We start from the raw sequence: 22,257 nt of genomic DNA, 5'->3' as shown, positions 1-22,257 counted from the left end.
AATCCTAAGCGACCCGAAAACGACGGAGAGAGATAACAACGGCGAAACTAATGGTAATCACAGGGAGTCGAAGAGAAACGGAAGAAAAGAAGAAACGACATCTCGACCGTGGGCGAAAAATAGGTCGAAAGAATTCTAAGGAGGATTCATTGTGCTTTTCATGGACGCCGTCTACCAGTTAATCTTCACCGGCGACAAAAAAAGAAATAGACGCGGCAAGCCGCGCGATATTTTCGATGAGATAAAATTCCATTGAATAAGAGGCAGGCTGACCGGCCGCAATTCCGCGGATCGTTTTCTCCAGTTGCTCCCTACTAAAGATGATACAAAGCGTGGAAAACTCATTGAGGATAAAACGACGCTAAGAAACTATGAACTTCCGCGGGAGGCTGATGCCACGTTAAAAAGGAACGAGAGGAAGCTACATGGAAACGGAGGTGGTATTAAAAGCGTCAGGGAACAGTAATCAGCCGGCTAAATTAAGAATCGTAAACACCGAAAGAGACCAGGCAAGCCAAAGCGAAAGCTGATTAAAAGACTGTCGTAGAGGACGAAGCAGGCCGAGTTGCTTCCAATCGGTCAGAATTTGTTTAAACTCGAAGCCGCTGACTAACGAAACCGCTCCTGGTCAATCGACGAACCGCAAATTTACAAATCTCCCCGAGACTTCGTAAAAGAAAGCCAACAAAAACTTTTCGGAGCCTGTTATTTTCAAGCTGAGTAATCCTGATCGGTCGAGCCGAGACGAGAATACGAAGGTTAACATTGTAAGAAGCGTAAAATTTGTTCAAAGGATGCACGAAAGACGTCGTAAAGGTTGGAAAGAGGAAGAAGCGTGGAAGATGACGAAGCAACGGGACAGCAACAGAAGTAGCAGAAGCAGCAAAAGCAGCAGTAGCAGGAGCCACGTTGATCAGTGGTAGTAGTACTGTGAGCAGCAGTAGCACTGTCGGTGGCAGTAGTGACGACGACACAACGGGAACAGCGAGGAGGAGGACGACGTCGACGACGACGACGACGACGACGACGACGACGACGAGGACGACGACGACGACGACGACGACGGCAACGACGGTAGTGGTAGTAGTAGCGGTAGTAGTAGTAATCAGAGAAGAAGATCGAGAAGGAGAATGGAGTAAGAAGAGACGAGGATGGGACGAGAGTAGGAGGCCTGGAGGAAGGAGGAGGCTGACTGATCGGCAGAGTAGAGGAGAAAGAGCACGCCTGCGCGGAATCCCCGGGCGGGCGCGGGCAGTGCCACTGGAGGCCCGGCGGTTTCAGAGCTTCGCCCGGGACGACGAACCGCAGACGACCCGTACGCAAAACTCGGTCGTAGTTAGCCGTGTTTGAAGGATCGGTCGGAAAAGGGGCCATATCACGCGACGACGTATAAGCCCCCGTAGTGACAGCCTCGCGTATACGACGTCGCGTTTCGGTTGTCCGCCATCGAGAGGAAACGTGCTACAACCTTTAAACACACACGTTGAGGAAAACGTACCACGTCGTCTCGAGCAAACACGACACGGTGTATAAGAGGTACATCGTTCAGGATTGGCGTGCCTAATCGACGACTAATTGGGAGATAATATGTGATCAGTGCGACACCGATACCACGGTGGTGTATCCGTATAAGAGGCATTGTGCGTGACAAACGAAAGAGAAAAAAAAACGTCGAGGGTGATAAAGAATCGTACTATGCACGAGGTCTGGTAGCATCGAGTCAAGGAGGATGAACAGAGTGATGACGGAGGGTTAGGAGTGAGAGGGTGCACCGATCTTTGGTGTGCTGGTTGTTTTGAGATGTCAGTGGACCCGTCGAAGGCAACTGCGTCGTCGTTCTCGTCGTCGTCGTCGTCGTCGTCACTGTCTTCGTCATCATGAGGAGATCCTCTTACGTGAATTACTACATCCTGTGCCTCGTGTGCTGGATTCTCCTAGGCATCACCGGTAAGATCAATTTCACCCGCGTGACATATGTTCGTTCGCTCTCGAAAGAGGGTTCGAGCTCTCGCAGATCGTGCATCGATCTTTCGAGATTCCCGCGGGAAAGTGCACACGCGTTGACGTCTGGTAGTCGCGTCATAGGATGGCTGGCAAATCACCTAACCAGGTGGTTTCTGGTAATCGTGAATCTCGCGTATCCTAGGTTCGGATCACTGATGGACTAGCAACACGCGCGTCTTTTCAGGGTGATAAGGGGGGGCAGCGTGACGTGAGAACGACGAGGGGGGAGGAAAGGGGCCAGGCGGGGCTGTACTGAAGACTTGTACTGCGGATGGATCGATCAGATTTTGGGGTGTAACTGTGCGTACGTGAATTAGCACGCGTGCATACAAACCTGTGTCGCGTAGGTCCGACTCAAATGTGAAGAATTCGGCAGCTGATCGTGTGTATTCGCGATCGATGGACGCGAGAGGATCGAGATACGCGAGTGGAGGGAAAAAGGAGGACTCATAGGCAGGAGGAGGGAGGGGGCTGCTTCCGGACCCGGTCCAGGGCTGTATCTAGCGCCACCCTTGTTTGTCGCGGCGACAGTATTGTATTTTCCCTATTCTTCCCTTTGTCTCTCGGATCGCTAGATTTTTTTATTCTTCGCCATCCTTGTCGGGTCACCGTGTCGACTCGATGATTCCGTCATCGTGAACTAGGGGGCGAGGTGATGACAGAAGGGTAGCGTGTTCCCTCATCTTCGCTCTGACGTCGTTCAGGGACGTGTCTATCGATTTCATCTCTCGCGCGGCTGCATCGCGATGATACGGTTAGCTCCTTTTTATATACACTTTTCACTGAAGATTTTCGCAGTTTGTCGATCGAACCGACTCTAACATCACAGACGAGTAATGCGAACGAAGATCGTGGCAGTCGATCGTGTAATACCGCTCGTATCTATGTTGCTCAGTTTGCACCTGATAGCCTTCCTGACGACAAAATAATAACTTCAAACTTAATTATATCAGTTAAAACGCTATTCGCGTTTACTGCTTCCCGTTTATGGTGTTACGCCGGTATCAAAAGAATATAGTCGATGGTCCGTCTCTTAAACAGGTCACGCCGCGATAACCGTGCAATTACCCACATCTTCGTAGCAGCGAAGCGTCGATCTCGAGGCTTATGTAACTCTTATGAAAATCCCTGTTAGTCGCGCCATAAGCGTGTTAATTACTTCTTTCCTCCTCGCGTTAGTTCTTTTCTTCTCTTTTTTTTTTTGCTGATTCAATGGATAGTCCATTAATTCACGGATCGCTACCCTCGACATGTTTTATCTTAATGATCTTCCAGGATACCGTTTCCCCTTGATACAGAAACTACCAGCACCCTCGTCGATCTTGCAATAATTTCTCCTTTGTATTGGAGAACTCTTCTCAGGACTCTTGTATCTTGCAGGAGAAAAAAAGAGAAGAGGCCCGATAAAAAGGATTTATCAAGCACGGCCGTATCAGACGGTGCTTTTTTCTTATCGATCGACGTAGATGCATGTAACGTGGAAACATTTCAGTATGCAAAGTGGGCATCAAGTTGTTGTCGATCGGGTCGTTCATTATCCGCGTCGGTCGCTTTATAAATACGTTCCATTCGTCGCTTTCGACGCGGCTGTTATCGAACGAACCGCGACGGAGTAAGAGAGAAAGCGGGAACCGTTGAAACACACACGAAAGGCTGCCAAACCGCGAACTAAACGACACTCGTAGAACTTGCGAACGGAGCACAAATCGATGCCATTAACGCAACTGACGTACAGTCGGTAATTTTGTTAAACAATTTACCGTATTCTGGCCCACGTCGTTTTCTATCCCCATCTCATACTCTTAATTGGATTCGTCTACACGCCCAACCGTACTCGAATCCGCAACACGAAAACAATTTCTATTGTACGTATCGACGGGATACATTATGCACTTTCCACTCGTAACATAATCGTAGCACAGCCACTGATTATACCCCAGGATGATTAACCGACCAACATTGTTACCTCCGAATGAGAATTTCGGTGTTTCAACCATCGCCACAGGAAATCGCTTTCTCGGATGTCTGCTCGTCTAAACTGTATCGGGGTTAGATCTTACACGATGTTTCGGTTCCATTATTCATGAACTCTGTGTTGCGTTAATACGTTACATTGCTCTTGTTCAAACAGATTTTTATCAAACAACGTGAAATTAAATGCAATTATTAACGCGTTTTGTACCGCGTATCGGTGATTGATCGTTCGTAGTAGTCACTAGAAAGTGAGGAAAATGTTCTTCGAGATATTGCAAGCAAATATGTTCGATCGAAAATGAAAAGAGATGAAAACGTCGAGCATTCCTTGTTATTTCACTTCTTATACAATTAAAGATCGTAACTTTGAATTTTGTTTGAACCAAATCGGACGATATCGCTGGGAACGTAAATAATTATTCGCTTAATATCGGCTGTTTTAAGCGACAATCGAACGATAACCATTAACTCGGCGTGCAGCGTGGAAAATGTACGATGGAAGTAGTGGAACGTAAATGTTTGATGAACTAGTAAGACAGAAAATCGAGTTAGCCTCACTGGGAGGGCTAGGAAGAACGATCTTCGAGGGAACCGAGAATCCAGATTTATGTCTGAGATTAGTGTCCGATGACGTCGTAAAATTACATCGAACACTTGTACGTGTAGTTCTAATAAAGCGGCGAAAACGCAACCCCGTCGATGCTCGATTTTCCGCATCGACCGTGCTCTATCGTCTCCTGGGAAATATCTGTCAGAAATCCTCTTTCTGTTTCCAAGAAATTTATTTCCACTTTCACCCATCTTTCGACGTAGGTTCAGGTATTTTTCTTTTTTTCCCCCTTCCTTTTTTATCTTTTATTATTTTTACGGACCATTTCATTTGATTGCGCAACATCCAACAGAAACCTATCCGCATTTATAATGGTTCACAGTTAATAATAATCTATCGGCGCATCATTCTCTTTGCGCTCAAACGCACGATAAGCGCATTAACATTAATCAGTACGTTGACACGCAGATAAACCATAAACATGTTTTAATTACATATCGGTTTAATTCGTAATTTCACTCAATCGTAATTACAACGCAACAAGATACACGTATGTATAACTTTGCCGAGAGTTTCGTTTTGACACGCGCGTTTAAATTTCTCACGGATAACCATCGTTCATGTCAAAACAATCTAGATTCGACATTACTCAAGGAAATTTATGGAATATGCAAACCTCTCTATGTTGGCGTAGTAGCGATGAATTCTCAGATCTACCAGGTTATTTGAAATGTAGCAGTATCGTTGGGCCATTTATTTTCTAAAACAACATAATTTATGGATCAAAAACATTTAACAGTTTTGATCGTGGATTCCTGTGTTGTTACAGATTCGATTCTCTCTGCGCGATTATTTCTCTTTGTATGAAAAACAAATAGTTATTAATCTTCGGTTTGCAATTCATCTTTCCTTCCTGAACCTATACCTTTCAAGAATCTCTCTTGTAATCACATACTCTTTTTCGTAATGGGTAAGAGGATGGTTACATAGTTCCGCAAATACACGCTTAGTACTGTTGATCATAGATTGCTGATGTTATTGTAACTTCAAAGTTTCTCTCATAACATTATATTCGTTTTATTTTAAAACAAATAATTTTTATCAGTCTCTATGTTGTAAATATTTACTTCAAAAATCTTTCTCTTTTGAGCTGCACTCTTTCTTCTAAACCGTAACAAAAATAGGAATGTAGTTTCATCACTCGATGAATATACAATTCATGTAAGTACATTTCCGTGGTAACTATATCTCTTTTGTTTAAAGAACAAACGCTTATTAATTTCATTTTGTACTTAACCTTTCTTTTCGGTACGCTTCCTTCAAAAATCTCTCTCATAATTATACTCATCTTCTTTCAAAGAAATACTCACGTACTCTTAGTTACATATTCCTTATAAATGCAGCAGAGATAGAAATATAATTACACCTGCAGACGTGCAATTCGTGTTACGATTCAGTGTAGTGCACAGCTCTATCGCTAACAACTTCAACCCCCTTCTGTTTGCCTTCGTGAATGATTCATTCCCTCTGAAATTTACGAACGGTCATAAGCGACGCGTTGCACCAACCACACAATCAGCCGCTTTGTTCCTCTTTCTCTCCTGCTTTTCTCTCTACCTCCCATCCCACCTTTGTTCTTTCTCTGTAATCTTGGCGTGAAACATGATTTCCAGGAATGTCGAGAACGATAATCACCGAGCACGTCGAAATAATTCAACTCGCAGCTTAGAACGACTCTGAGAAAAAGAACAGAGACACACGATAACGCTACGTTCACGTCTACTTATATTCATTTTACGAGGAGTCTCAGCTTTGCGGGATTCCAGTTCGAACCGTAACCCTTGCGCCTAATATTTTGCATTCCTGAAGGATTCTTTAATCCGGAGGACCGAGTGTCCTAGGAGGATGAGCCTCGATTGGTCGTGCGCGTCTCCAGTATTCGCGATACCGGGTCGGTGCGCACTGATTGCCAATCCAATTCGCGCCGTCTGAACGGAAACGCGTTGGCAAATCGATTCATCGAGCGTGTAGCGATTGCCCGAGATGCAGTTAAAAGGATATCAGTTCGAAACCGTGAATTAGCGGGATACGATCCGATAGACTCGTTCACGGATCGATCATCGAGTTCGCACGACTTGGACGCTTGTCTGTTACCAAGTTCTCTCTTACTGGTTTTCTATTGATTAGAAAAGCCATCGTTCACGATGTCAGCGATGGTATTTTTGTCCTCGGGATTCTAGCGACGTTCCTTTAAGCTTCTCATTCTTTCGAGTGGTCAATGGAACTTCATCCTCCGAGTGCCCAGGCGGCTTGACTCGCTCGAAGTTAGTTCGAATCGTTTTCAAACAACGATGAGCAAGATGAACGCCGTTTAATGTCCTGTATTCTCGTTGCAGTTGTGTACGAGCCATTGTGACAGAAACGATAACTTCCGTGTGTTTAAAATCACGTTCGAAAATAGGAGCTATTTCGTCGACGACGTAATGCGTCACATCGGTGCATTTCGCCTCGCTCTTAAAAACCGGATGCGCTCTAGACGACGAAACGCTTCCGTAACGGGACGTAAGTAGCGAGCAGCTAAGCATTCGTTGAAACGTAGTAGTATAATATCAGACCAGAATTGCATCGGCCAATTGCGGATATCACGGACCTTCGATATATGCAACTGGCGAAAACTCGGGCGCCGCGCGCCGACGTGAGCCCGGTTTGACACACTCGACCCGACCGCTCGAACGTTTACCCCGATCAAGCGATGCCAATAATGCAATAATCCGTGCACTCTAAATGTTATGAATACCGGCATTATTGAAAGGGTGTGGATTTATCTGGCCGGATGTTATTTGCCAATGCGGACGTTCGATTTTTGCAGACACTGCTCTGCGCGATGTCGCGTTTTCGATCGATTGAACGTCGCAGGAGTTCCTATAATTCACCGTGTCTCGTAGATCCTGTTTTGTCTCTGATCTCACTAAATCCTTTTCTATATAATTCTATCATATAGGTAACATCGATCTGTACGATAATGTAAAATTAGTATTTGTATGATATATGAGTCGTTCGAAAGCCACGCATATTATAGTTATAGATTCAAAAATAGAGGAAAGTAGACGATTAGCTTAGACACTAAATAAATAGCTTAATGTCTGAAACAAGTTTCTATGTAAATTCTATTTCATTAATTGTATTTTTATCTGCAATATCTAGTGACATTAGTCTTTCAAATTTATCTTGGAATTCATTTATTTATTTACATTATTTATTAATCTCATCTATCAGCGATGAATTTTATAAAACTAATTTTAATGGCAATCAATTTTCTTAATTTTAACAGCAAATGGGCTTTATTATTATACAATTTCTAAAATATCGAAAACATTATTCAGGTATTCTATATGATTTGTAGAAATCAGTAGATATATAACAGATACTTATGTAGCGTGTCATGATACATTCACATTTTACTTCGTTCGTGGTTAAATATAGAAATGCTATCTTTATATTTTCAACAACGAAAACGTTCTGTCATTACAAGATATCCAAAATGACGAAGGAATGTTACTCAGTCCTTAGGCGTAATATACAGAAATTAGTGTAACTGAAATATATCGTCAACTTCCTTATCTACTCCGTCGGCTGTCATAATACATTCTCATTATACTTCGTTCGGAGCAGCGCCAACGTAAAGAGAAAGTACGAACACGATATCAGTTTCTTTTACCATTCTTTCATTCGGCCGCTTAAAATATGTTGAATAATACAGCAATACGGTTAATGCGTTCTTCTTATACTCCCTTAACACGTTCCCTGCAATGACGTCATTTGCGGCCGACCCGGAACTTTTTGTTTGTAATGCGGCAATGACTGGCACTACTTGCTAGAAGCAAAACTACGTCTAAAGGAAAAATCACTACGCCACAACTAAATCGTCATATTACGTTATTAATTAATCTCGATAAACTTACAAGGTTTTTACTCTTCTACTGAAATAGAATAAATAGGAAAAATAAAAAGCAAATAAAAAGAAATATGACACCCAAGGAAAGAACAATAATACCAGTTAGAGCAGCGAAATGTAGGTTCCACGATTTGTCACCGGGGCATCAAAAATACAGCAAGGAAACGTGAAAAGTAATACGTCGATAGCAGCTATTTTCGAGCAGCAGACCGGGAAGAAAAAGTTGTTGATGACCTGAATAACTCAATCAATAGAGCGGTCGTCCAATAAATGAAGGAACCGTATCCGAGTCCCCGCGTCGGCCAATTGTTTTTCTCGTTACGGATGCCATATAAATAACTATGAATTCGTGAATTACAGCAAGAATGGATACCTCGGTCTTAGACAATTCCTTATTACCATAAACTCTTTATCACGATGTGTCGACATTCATCGAATATTTCCTCTATTCCTGCATAACATCCTGCAGAGTCGTTTTGGCATCGGCGTTAAAAACGAATAAACCTCTGTTAAGCGTGCGACGAGTTGCCAACGGTATCTTACGAAGCGAGTGCAAGAAAGTTCCATCGAATAGCTGTTTTATCGAGTTCTTCCACTTCGACGTTTCTCGCATGTTCTCGTGCGGACTTTCGAGACTTTCAGTCGACGATAAATCGAAAGGCTCCTTTCAATTCCCGCAGACACACGGGACGCACGGATTTTCTACGCGCCGTGATATCGTTCTAAGCTTTCCATGAACGTTCTCGACGAAGCACCCGTATGTCGAACCTAGTAATTTCCGGATATGCGTTGATTTTCTGAATACATTTCCAGAAGATACGTTCGAAAAAATAAACGTAGCCAAACGCAGAATACATACGATACCATATCGCAGTGCAACGCATGAACGAGTACGGGTTTCCTTTTATCCCTCGAACGCTAGTCCGGAAGTGGGTCCTCAAGGTCGTTGGAACGAAGCCCACGGTTGCTTTCCCGGGGCGAATGCTGATCCGACTTTGGATACCCAGGATCGGAATCCCCTGGATTAGTATCCATTTCCTCGATGCACGATGGCCTGGTAGAAGCTCTCTGATAGGATTTATTCCGGAAGGTAAAGGGAAAAGGAGCATAGATGCGGCCACAGAGAGAAAACGAGACAGGATGGCATCGTACATGGACGTCACGAATGCGAAATACAGTATAGTACCGCGATCCTTTTATTATTCCATCATGGAAACGCTACCCGTACAATGTAAATTCGTCAAGAATAACCAGCTCTCGCGGTATAGCCGCCGTGTTAATGTATTCTTCTTAAACGTAACAAACGTTCGGATTAGAAGCGAACTTTGACGGAGATTCGTGCAAATGTTTCGTGCCTGTAAAAAGATTATGTGAAAAGAGAAGGTGTTGAGTGTTGCAGTGGCATTCTGTGAATTTAACAATTTTTGGTAAAAATACGACGAGTATGACACGAAAGATGTTTTTAAGTTTGAAACGGATATTTTAAATTAGCGACCAGAGAGATGGCTTTTCTACATACCTTACGTCAAATAAATGAAGAGCAGAATATAAATACCGGAACTTATATTAAGATACAGTCACAGAAATACGTTCTTCGACTGTTTAATTTTTCAAATCCTACAGATGAAAAATATTATGTTTGATTCTACATTCGTGCAAGATTAAACATTCCGTCTAATAGAACATGGATACAATTTTAACATATCTAAAATACCTGAATTAAATAAATTGATTTACTAAAATGGAACTTCTTTACTACTTTATATTTAAGTTTTCGATTAAACCTGTGAAGAATATACATTTAGCCTGTGTACATACGTCTTCGTCTGAAAATCGATGAAATCTTGCAGGGGTGAGCACAAGATCCCATTCGTTAGTGAAGAGGTTCGACGGGATTTACACGGGGCCGTACTTCGATTCAAACACCCCCACGAACATCACGGCTCAACTGGGAAGTCATGCTTACTTGCCGTGCAAAGTGCGACAGCTTGGTAATAAATCGGTAAGTCCTTTGCCCCTAATTATTCTCATTTTCCCCTTTGTGTCCTTCCATACAACAAAACGCTACCAATTAAAACTTGGAACATTCGCGTAACTCTCGTTATATACGAATCTTAAGATCAGACAAAATTTACTGGAAGTTCTACGAACGTTTGCAAACGTTCAAAACAAGTACAAAAAGAAGTAGTTGCGGCAGACAGGACAGGTGAACGATTGCGGATGGTGCGCGGTCAAAATTACGAATCCCTAAATTACAGATTCCTTAATTTCGATTCAACTCCGGCGAGAAACTTTGGGAAAGCCGTTATCTCATCCCAGTTCCTTGCAAAAAGCACGACCGGATACCGACGCCGCCTGCTTGCAGATAAAGCGAATTTATTTGCACGCGAATACCCAGTTTTCTGTGAGGTGACGGTGGTGTACCGATAGTATCGTGCCGTTGGTTTCCATGAAGCCGCTGATTCGCCATCGAAAAGTTGTACTATCGGTCCTCCGTTTCCGTCGATATTCCGCGTCGCTAAACCGTCCGGTTCGCGCTATTACAATAATCGAAATGGCCGCGATAAACCGCCGATCCCGATACACATCCTGACTCTATCTGCGTGGGAATTTATGCGAAACTATAAAAGTCTAATCTGTCTGCGTTCACGACCGTTAGGGCGGATTATACGAGCCGCGTGAATTTTACGATTCACGAAAGAGAGAGAGAGGCGAGGAAGAGAAAGAGAGGAAGAGAGAGAGATTGAAAGGGAATAAAGAAGAAAAGAAGAGAGAGAAATGGCCCCCACATGGAAGTAACCCAGATAACGGTGACAGGGGGCTGGTTCTTTTGGGAGACTGACAAGAGGACAGAGCGGTAAATGTTTTTGTGCGCGGCCTGTATCACTCGTTAGTGAGATTTTACCTTCACTGGTGTGTGCAATAACGAAACTTGTATGTCGAAACAGGCAGGACTAAGTGTCTGGCGACACGCGACCCTTGTATAATCGTCCGATTGCGTACTTAAGGGCCGCGAACCCATAGAGTCGCGACCCCTTTACACCCCCTTACCTTTTTATTCTTTTGATATTTATCGCGCGTAAAATTAAACGTACCTTTACCACTGACTTTCTGTCGGCGACCATTGTACCACGCTACCAAGAAACACGATTGAAAGCGATTACTCTCCACGGACGATTTGCGGAACACGGTCGTGCCGGTGACTTTGCATTTGTTTCCACGTCTTTCGTTCGGTGGAATGTGAGTGGAAATATACGAGACGTACCTGAGCTATAAATCAATCAGGTGGAAGGCGGAATATTTTTGTCCAATATCACATGTTCGATCTTCCTTTACATTTTAACTAATTTAAAAATCCAATTCTTGGACATTGGTCGTTTAAATAAAACATTTTGTATTGTGTTATATACTTATTCGAAGATTATGTTGTTTCATTTTCACAGTTAACTCGCTAACTTCTACAGTGTATACGTGTATACTTGGTAGAATTAAAAATTATTAATAATATTAAAATTGAAATTTAAATAGATTGATTTTAGTCTTCGTAAGTATAAATGTGATGTAATTTATTTTGACCAAAAATGAGAAGATATATCAAAAAATAGGAGATCTATTTTTACATGAAATTTTATTAGTCTCTGCTAAGATAATCGAAATATGAACAGTTGCTTATTTATAGATTCCTAAAACCTAACTTTTTGAAGTTTTGCCACAACACTAAAGTATAGAACAAAAACGGACGTATGTATACTAAACAAATTACGCATACTAAACATTCGTTCATCCATTCGTCCTTTAATCGATCTGTAATTATAAGACACCTCATATATTGCATTGGAATAGAAAATAAAATAGGATAATCAGTCCGTATTCGTGGAATTGGGTGCGCAACCGAATGGTCGGCGAAATTCGAAGAAAGGATTTCGAGATTCATGTCGATGCAATTAAATCCCTTTCGTATCTGGGGATCGGCGAAGTTAAAAGTCCCGTAAAAGTTTCGAGAGAAATTCCAGAAAAGCCGGAAGGCGATCGATGGAACGTAACGCAAAGCTAGAAACGGGATTTACTAATTTATTGCTTTCTTCCTGGAAATTAATGGCACGACAATCGTAATTGAGCCAGAGAAAAAGGTAGAGAGAAATAGGAAAAGATGGGAAGGTCGGTTCTCCTCGGGTTCAACGCACGCCGTTCGCCGAGATAAACGAATTCCGTTCGGTTTGGAATTTCCCAGATAACGATTGCGCTTCAGAAACCGACCAGGAGATTACATTTCGCCGATTACTATCGATGCAGCCGAGTATGTACTGCTTGCAAATATTTCGCGCGTGGCTTGAATTGTAAACTCTATCCTTGATCTTTTGATCGCCAGACACGAACAAAGAAGCAATTACTCTACTTTGTGGATTACAACCTTTCCTCGATTGTAAGTCGACGTCACATCAAGGGAAAACATCGCGTAACGTGCGGCGAATCGACCTGTTTCTGGCTATACTTATCGCGCGGATAGATTGAATGTACTTCTAATACGGTTTTCTTTCGTGTAACTGCCTGGAATCGACGGTAAAAGAAAGGAAGAAACGTCCGCGAAACCGTTCGACGCACGATAAATTAACCCTAGACAAGGGAAAGAAGATTGATCGAGCGAGATCGAAAAGTCGTGCCAGGGGTTCTTTTTCCATCTCGGCCGGCTCGCGTATTTCGCGCTTTTTCCGCAGCCTGGTTTCTCTGTCCTGTATTCAGTCCAGGGAGGAGCTTGCGAATTTTCAGCCAGACACGGTTGAATTTCACTTCGTCACTGGAAACGTGTCTGTTGCTTTATTTCGCTTTTTGTTCGCCACGACGTGGAAGAAACGGCCGCGCTCTGGACCAAAAATCTAACAATAGAGCCACGCTACGTATTGGAGAAGGGATTAATAATTCTCGCAATGCGTCCATGCCGAGCAAAAAGCATCGAATTGGAGCGGATTTTTCCTCTGCTCGGATTGATGAGGGGGATCATATACGACTGCTATTTCCTGCTTTTCGATTTTCCTTCAATCGCTAATGAATATTAATTGCTTCGTTTCGCTAAAATATTGTTAGTTTGATAAATAAAAGTGGGTCGAAATGTTTACGTTGTTTGTTAATTTCCGAGCTTACTGTAAATTCATGTTTATGATGCAGAGTACGGCGGATCTAATATGCAAAGACAATAAAAGAAGTTAGAGTATTTTATGTAAGTTCGTTTTTCGATTACAGTTACTTTCTTGTTTTATAGAGTGTCTACTTTTAAACGAAAGAAATCGTAAAAAGTGTAATAAAAAGTTTTAAAGTGTAATACTGTGTAACATGAAGGATTGTCAAGTTTCGAAACATATAAATTGCGAAGGTATAAAACCTCCGTAAGAACTTTATTCGTGTTAAAGTAGTCAAACAAACGTATACTCGATATCAATGAATATCGAATAACTTGTAGAAAGTTAAATTTTTGAATATTTATGTTAGCTGTAATTTATATAGAAAGAACTAAAAGTTAAAGAGAAAGATCGATATTATGTAAAGACAAAGTTAAATAAGATATGCAGATAGAATTTCTTATATTCTTTTGGCATGTTAAAACACAATAGAAGCGTTGCTGTATACTTTACACGTTTAGATTAAAAAAAAAAATAGAAGTATACACTATCTCGGTTCAAATATAAGAATATAGAATATTCTGAAGTAGGTGACCAAACTTTCAAACCATGTTCTAGTCACTTTAAAGATGAAAAAAGACCATAGAAACATGACTCGGAAAACTCTTCCTGTCCGAGTTCTAAACAAGTTTTAAACACTCTTCGTCTGTGTCAAAGTTTCGTAAGAACACTTCGCAAGTTTATCACCTTGTGTGTTGATATGTTACAGCGCTGAAAAATAATCAGTATGTTGTCACACGAAATAATTCAGATCATATTATCTTCCTCTGGACCGTAAATATCTTCCAAGAAAAATGTATTTCTTCTAAAGAATGCTTCATATTTATACAAACCTATTGTTAGCTTTAAAATAAGTAGGACACGCTTCTAAAGTTCGGTCACGTATTTCGGACGGAAAATTTTGAATTTATAGCACATTCCTATATCTACATGGTACATCAAATCTTTAATATTAAATCCTTAATATTATTTATGTAACATTAACATTGCAGAGTCTAGCAGGACACAGTTGAATTAGAGTTAATTAAAGTTGGTCAGAAATAGAGTTAATAATAATTATATTGAAATATTAATACTGTGAGCTTCAGAATTTATAGCAAACCATTGTATCACAATAATAATGAGACGATAACAGACGAGTATAATATATTGACGATATTATTAAAATTAATCTGTTTGTTCCTCAAATATGAAAGGTGTCGTGGATCAGAAGAAGGGACTCGCATATCCTCTCGGTAGATAGAACAATGTTTATCCCGGACGAAAGGTTCCAGGCGCTTTTCGTAGACGCGTCGGACACCTGGACCCTGCAGGTTAAGTACGTGCAGGCACGTGACGAAGGCGAGTACGAGTGCCAAATCTCGACCGATCCGAAGAAGAGTCACATCATCAAGCTCAACATCGTCGGTGAGATCGCGTGAACATTCTTTGATAACAATAACAATATTTTTCAATATTAAGATGAATAATTAGTAAGATACGATCGAAAGTGTAAATAATATCCTTTTTTTTTCAATGACATATCGATATTTCCGGTACATTTAGAAATTAACCATTGACCATCGTCGTTCAATTCTACGCCAGTGTTATTTTTATGTTGTCAGAGAAGAGCTCTGTCATCGATCGACGGAACACTTCGCGAACCATGTTCCATCGACGTGATAAAAAATTATACGAGCGTAAAATACAGACATTCTCTCTTTCACGTAACTCGTACGTGCGAGGCGCTAAAATGTTCGCTCGAATAATCGCTCGGTGTATTTAGTAATTAATTTTCTTTGTCGTTCGATCACCTTCTTGCGTTACATTTAACACGTTCGATGCCACATGGGCCACGGATGACCCACGGCAATTACCACTTCTCAACTTGTATTAACCCCGTAGAGAAATATTCTTTGATATATTGTTTAAGTAGAAAAAATTTAAATAAAAGATTAAAGTATCGTGAGTACAATACACTTACTATTTTTCTTTGATTAACATGTTCCGTGTCTCACGATATGTAGTTGGTTATCGTTAATAATACGATAATCAGCAGAAATAAAGCTTTCCATCGCAAAAACAAACATATTCTTTATTATTATGTTGAAATTATCAAAGAAAAGATCATTCATAACAATGTTTTAGCAAAACTGTTATGCTCTCTCTATATATACGATATCATATTAAATATTTATTATAACGTATAATATTTTCTTATAATTTCATTTAAATATTTGCTAAGATACAGAACAAGTTTTAGTACAACATTCTTGAATTAGTTTCGTTTTTTGTTTAGACATTCCATAATTTAGCACGAGAGAATGTTGTCAAATAGAGTAATCCAAATGTCGTATCTAAAATGGCATCATATAAGGGAATCATTAATATTTATTCCCTATAGCAATTTTTATATTTGATAGCAGGAATACAAAAGATCTGAAGGATGAAAAATAATTATTTCGAATTCTTTGTTATTTCATTACACTGTCATTCATTAAATCGTAAAGAAAAGATAAATATTGGCTACCGATTTTTCAGTGCCAAAGATCGAAATCATAGGCGATCGTGACATGTACGTGAAGACCGGAAGCACAGTTGCCATACGGTGCGTGATCAAGCAGTCCCTTGAGGGTCCTTTCTATGTTTTCTGGTACCACGAGGGTGATCGCGTTCTGGATTACCAATTAAACAAAATCGACATCCAAACGAAGAGAATCGATCACGACACGGTCAGCAGTCTCGTGATCCATAAAGCGAGGCGGGAAGACTCGGGCAATTACACCTGCAGTCCGAGTAGTTTGGACAGCGCGAGCGTGCAGCTTCACGTGTTAAATGGTAAGCATTTTCGCGTTTCAGTAACTTAAATTACTTTCGTGATCGCTCTACGTTGCAGTGACACGAAACGAAAAAGCATCCTTTCCTTTTTAATGGATCATTCCTGGTAAACGTGGAACTTTACTAGGGAAGGTTTGTAGGGAAATCTTTTACGTTCTAACGATATTACTTTGCTAAAATCAATCTGATTTAAAGATTTACTTTGAAACTTAATACTCTCTGTTTGAAAAAGTTCTATAACGAAATATAATGGTAAATACAAATTGCATTTGTTAAAGAGACTAACTCGGCAAAATTAGTTCGCTAATAATTTAACACAGTTTCTATTTAATCCTTCGTCAACTTCTTAAATCTAATCGCGAGTACAAACGGAACGGACATAAAATACAATCTTTGGACAACGGAAAATTAGAAACGGTTCATTAATCTTTATCTGGCCTTTACTACGAATGTCTTTAAAATTAATTAATTTTTGTAAGTATATAGAAATATAAAAGTATTTCGTACGAGCATAAGTAAAAATGGGAACGTCAAAAAGACAAATTCTACTAAACTTACTATGCTATTTCAAACTCTCAACTTTATTAAAAGTTTCAAACACTCTTCAAAGTCCCATATTTTTCAAATTTCAAGAAAGAAGGTCAACTTTCTAACTGCAAACGAACATATCGATCTGCCTATCTAGGAAGTTTTCCAAATTCTTTATGATTGCACGTCCGCTAAAAAAGACGATCGCGTTAAAGGAAAGAAAATTGCTAAATACGTCATATTTCCGTCGTGATAAAAGTAACTATATAAAAATCGATTCTCTGATATAGGCGAGCATCCTGCCGCGATTCAAAGAGGGATCAGCTCGGCACCGGGTGGCTGTCCGACGCTATGGTGGCTGGCGGGCGTCGTGACGCTGTATTCGAGTCACGGCAGTCGCCTATTCGTCCTCGCCCTTTTGATCCTCATGGTCCTTTATTCGAAGAATCCATCTTACTTCGCGCCGGAACGATAATCAGAAACGATATGAGAGGACTATGTCGAAAAATGATCGATTATCTCCTGCTACGAGACCTGGAAGGCGCCTCGAGGAACGTTCCAGCGACAAGAGACGAGAGAAAGTGTACGTGCGAGGCTTCTTCGGAAAGACTTCGTGACCCGATGAACGATGGAAGGAGAGAAGTTGATCGAAGGACGCGAGCAACCGCGAGAAGAGAACCACGACAAGAAAATAACACGAACGATTCGACGTAATAATCTACGTCATTTTGGCAAGCTGCTATATCGTTTTACTTTCGAAGAGACATGGAAGCCAAAGGAGATCTTAAAATTCTCAGTCAGCTAGTAAAATAGTCGATTTTTATTGTCGGTCACACATAACTGACGGGTTTCCTTTCTCTAAGCGATTAACCAACAAATGATCATACAGCGAAAACTACTGTGTTTCGAGGGAGAAATCTTCACAACGAAGGATCGAGTCCGCTTTCCGAACGACTCGATCGTGATCACGGTCGTGCGCGATCGAGACATCCGTGAACGTGACAATCGTCGATCGCGGGTGTCCCAACGACGATTTTACTCTGTGTACGAGGGAAGCTCGAAGGTGTAAGGGCGAGAAGGAACGCGTTTAGCATGTCGAGATAGTATGATCCGGCCGTTAGCAATTAGAGGTTAATTAATCTCGGGGGAGTACCCGTGAATTCGGCGCGAGTTCTTCACGCGGTCGAAAAGTGGTTACTTGGTCGCGGTAGGAAAACGAACGACACGAAGCTTGCGAATTACCCTTCCTCTCCTTCAAAAGTGGGACGAGAAGACGAATTTTTTATAGGAATTATATATAAATACACGATCTTCCAAGTATTTCAAACACGCGCGATATAGAAACCTTTTATACCCTCAAGTTTTACGCAACTCTATCGTTCTAAACAATCATTCTAACTAATCGCTAAACATCATATGTGATCATTGTACATATTTGCCTAAACGAAATGCCATCGTGAGAATGGATCGTGTAAAACCCCCCTGTAGCTGAAAACAAACGACGACTAAGACGTAAGTTTGAGAAACGAGTTTCACCCTTCTTATTCATTATCCGTCATTGTCAGAGGTGTTTCGCGATCTTCGTGTCATTCTCGCGGGAAGCCAAACAGTAACGAAGTCTTCGTGATCGATCGCGAGATTCTGTCGGGAGGGTTTCGTAGTTTCTTTCACATCGAGATTAACTCGACGACGAACGAGTGTGACTTTGCCAGAAAGAAAAGGGAAATGAGGTTGGATATAGATCGACGAGATGGGGTTGGGAGGGTTGAAAGAAGGGGGGCGGTAACAAAAAAGTAAAATACGCGCAAGGTAATCGTAGAATCCCGACAGAGAACTTCGTCCGCGCCGCTCGATAGAATTGAAACTTGTTCGATGAAATTTTTAAAAGCGATGTGATTAATTATATTCGACTAGAGAGACGATTAGCGAAATGTGTCTATACTCGACCGTGTACCGCATGCACTCGGGATCGTCTCGAGAGAAAGAGATGCATCTCGACGATCGTCTCCGATAGACGGTCCGTCGAAATCGTCCGACAGCATGAGGTACGAATAATTTCCTCGTTTTTCCTAATCCTTTTTCTAGGCTACGAGGATGTTTTACGGCCATTCTATACATCGAACAAGAAGCGTAATTAATAAGAATATGGAAGCTTCTCTATATAACTCGAAACGCAATAGAGTAACGTTACGATTGCCAATTACCAGTCGAAATTAAATGAGATTTGCAGAAGCTGAAAAATGATAAAGAATTGCAATATTAGAATTATTGAAATTACGCTTGTTTCTTTATCTCTCAAGTCGATGTACTGAAAAGTTTCTCCGAAAGATCAAACGAATAGGAATTGTTTAGTTTTAAAAATCGCTTGTGATTCTATATCGTAACTTTATATGTAATTTACTTAAAGATGTAGAGTTAAGATCATTTTCACTAATTGGGAAGAAGCCATTAATCGCATTAAGAATCCATTTATATCATACAACGAGATCGACTCTTCTTTCTCATAGTTCCTGAATATTTTTACACGAACCTAAAATCGTTTGATGTTTGATGACTGAAAAGGTAACTCTTGTCCTTGTCATATTTATCGATTCCACGACGAAAAATATCACTGCCTGCATTATTCAAAAGTGTTCTATTCCAAAATACGTTCAACGAGATTCGTTCTATAAATAATATCGCTGGCCGTTTTTCTCAAAGAAAACCGAATAAAAAGAGAGGACGTAAATGGAACGTACCGATTGCTTCGAGACGATCCACGGTGACAAATTTTGGTACTTGAAGCGCATTGAGTATAAACACAAGCCAATAAAAAAGTGTTATATATCCGTGCATGCGTGTCAAGTTTCGTAACGGAATGGGTCGCACGAGAAAAATAAGATTACCAATAATTACTACCGAATAAACGCTATCACGTAAAACGTACATACGCTACATGTTCACTATACAAGCTCCAACGCGACATTCAAATATTAAAAATAGTATAAACGATTTCTTTCGCCTTTTTTTATTAATTCTTACAATTCTTTATAAATATTTGAATCGAAGGGTTGCTATTGTCGATCGATAAAGGTACCCACAAATATGAGAAAACTCGTAATTTGCATATTCTAATCTGCTTCGAAATATATCTGATACGAAATAACGAGGATGATCGCTATAACTAACAAAGACCCAGACCGTTTTCTCATTCTGCATGTTCGGCTGTATAAACATACGGACGGACAGCTTTTTGGGTCGCTTGAGGCGTCCTATAAATTTGCTTTCTTCTCGCAAGCATTAGGAAGTACTGTTTTTTATATTATATATAAATATATATAAATATATATATACAAACGAACAGATAGATATATATATGTATATGTGTGTACGCGCGAGAATACGTTGCACAACGGTGTTAAAATATTGAACAAGTTTCAGCTCGAACTAGAAAAGAGTGGCGCAATAAATAACACGGGAGAAATAGCGAGAAGATACAATGTGGGATTAAAGTTAGGAGAAAAAAATAAAAACGTTTTGTGGGGAATATAATCGGGAATAACTGTGAATAATAACCGTGAAGAAAATGAAAGAAATCCAGGGTTTTGGGGGGAGAGAGTGAGTCGAAGAGTAGATGGCACTGGAAAGCAGGATAGGAGATTAGTCGAACGAGACGAACGATACGTTAGAATATCTACGATTCATGTGATTGTAAATACATAGTATATAAATAACATTACGTTAATTAACGATATGCCGTACGTGTTACATTAAAGAAACAAACAAGAAAAAAAAATAAATAACGTTACTATGTAATTTTTCGGATCGTAAACGCATTCGAATGGGTCTGGCCGCCCGTGCTAACCGGCTCGTTCAGATCGTCTTTGAAGGCAACAGCTGATTGTGAGAGCTACATAGAATTCACGATCGAGAATTCTCGTACCGTTCGATTCTCTTAAATTACGCGGATTTTGTAATAGATCGATTGTCGCACCATCATCGACTTCTGTTTATTACCTCGATCGATAACCCTTGAACATTTATGTACAATTTCCACGAACTTATTAGAATTTATTGCATAACATGCTCAAGAGATCCTCGATTAAGCGAAGACGCTTGCAAACATAAATATAGCAAAACAGGATGGAAACGAAATGAGAAAGAAGAAAGAAATTAACGGACGACAGTGCAGAGACAGGAAAGATAGAAGGAGAGGAATAGAGGGTAGCACCGTCGCGCATGCTTTTTCTGGCACATCGGTGCATCGAGCAACAAAAAAGAAGCGCAACTGTGTACAGTAGCGTTTCTGGATAGCACGGGCCGGCCACACGCGACTAGATGTAACACTAATTAACGCCTAGCGTAAGAACTAACGGATATAAATGAAGGATTATATTATCTGACATAATATAACCAGGTGTGGACGTACACGTGTATAATTGAATTTTTCGCGGTAATTGGTGACAGTACGTGCATGAAAAATTACACGCGTGTCATATATGAGTGCAAAGAAACGAATGAAAAATTGGAGGCAAGAGAGAGCGTGTATGTGTGCGTGTGCGTGCGTGCGCACGTGAGTGTATGGGTGGGTGTGTACATGCGAACAAAGAAGGAACGAAAGGAAATGAAAGTGAAGGAGAGAATGAGAGAAAGAGAGAAAAAAGAGCGTGAATGGGTAAGTAAAAGAAAAAGAAATGCATACACACGCAAGAAGTAAAAAAAGGGTTGTTCGTTGGACTGACGCGCTAAGGCGTTGGTCGAATGACGCACTTTAAGATAAAAAGGGACGACCGGGAACAATCCTTCTTGTAACGTTTCTTCCCTTTCTTCTTCCCGCGCCTCGCGAGGCTGCTCGTGACGAAAGATAAAAAGAAAGGGCTAAAGATAGGGCTCACCTCGAGGCCACAATTAAAGCTTGCCAGCTTCCTGCACCCTTTTTCTTCTTACAACAGCCGAGGCCTCCCCTCGCCAGGTGGAAGAAGGAAGTTGTAATTTCCACGCTCGTCCTCGTCGCCCCTTTATTATAATGTTGCTAACAAAGAGGAGACGAGAGAGATAAAAATGATGATGATGACGCTGGTGGTGATTATATTAATGATGATTTAAATAAAAACGTTGTCTAAGGTATACTAACGTCGTAGGCAGCATTGAATTTTTGTACCATTGTCTATAGTAGCTCTTAAGTGTCGCGAATTTTTCTGTTCTTAAGATGCTCGCCTTTGTAGGCTTGAGTACGTATACATACTTATGTATTCTCGGTTTTGTCGATGGCTCGC

General features: G+C 40.9%; 1 protein-coding gene across 1 annotated transcript; it reads left to right on the top strand.

The window, feature by feature from the left end:
- The first annotated feature begins 1,197 nt into the window (after window positions 1-1,197).
- On the top strand, window positions 1,198-19,127 carry LOC117234396 (neurotrimin-like). The gene is made up of 5 exons (XM_033495547.1): window positions 1,198-1,947; window positions 10,334-10,485; window positions 14,854-15,064; window positions 16,178-16,474; window positions 17,293-19,127. Exons 1-5 carry the CDS (start codon window positions 1,878-1,880, stop codon window positions 17,475-17,477), a joined length of 915 nt encoding a protein of 304 aa, XP_033351438.1. The 5' UTR covers window positions 1,198-1,877; the 3' UTR covers window positions 17,478-19,127.
- The last annotated feature ends 3,130 nt before the right edge of the window (window positions 19,128-22,257 follow it).

The sequence above is a fragment of the Bombus vosnesenskii genome, unplaced genomic scaffold (assembly GCF_011952255.1).
Source record: "Bombus vosnesenskii isolate JDL3184/JDL3185 unplaced genomic scaffold, Bvos_JDL3184-5_v1.1 scf7180000013304, whole genome shotgun sequence".
Taxonomy (NCBI): domain Eukaryota; kingdom Metazoa; phylum Arthropoda; class Insecta; order Hymenoptera; family Apidae; genus Bombus; species Bombus vosnesenskii.
The sequence above is the reverse complement of the archived record's forward strand: the minus strand, read 5'-3'. Positions and strand labels throughout refer to the sequence as shown.

What these genes read in the sequence shown, in the direction of transcription:
- LOC117234396 (XM_033495547.1), top strand. Translation starts at nt 1,878, where the DNA reads ATGAGGAGATCCTCTTACGTGAATTACTACATCCTGTGCCTCGTGTGC. An exon ending in GACAGCTTGGTAATAAATCG is followed by an intron (nt 10,486 to 14,853) that starts GTAAGTCCTTTG and finishes CAAATATGAAAG; the next exon opens with GTGTCGTGGATCAGAAGAAG. An exon ending in GCAGCTTCACGTGTTAAATG is followed by an intron (nt 16,475 to 17,292) that starts GTAAGCATTTTC and finishes TCTCTGATATAG; the next exon opens with GCGAGCATCCTGCCGCGATT.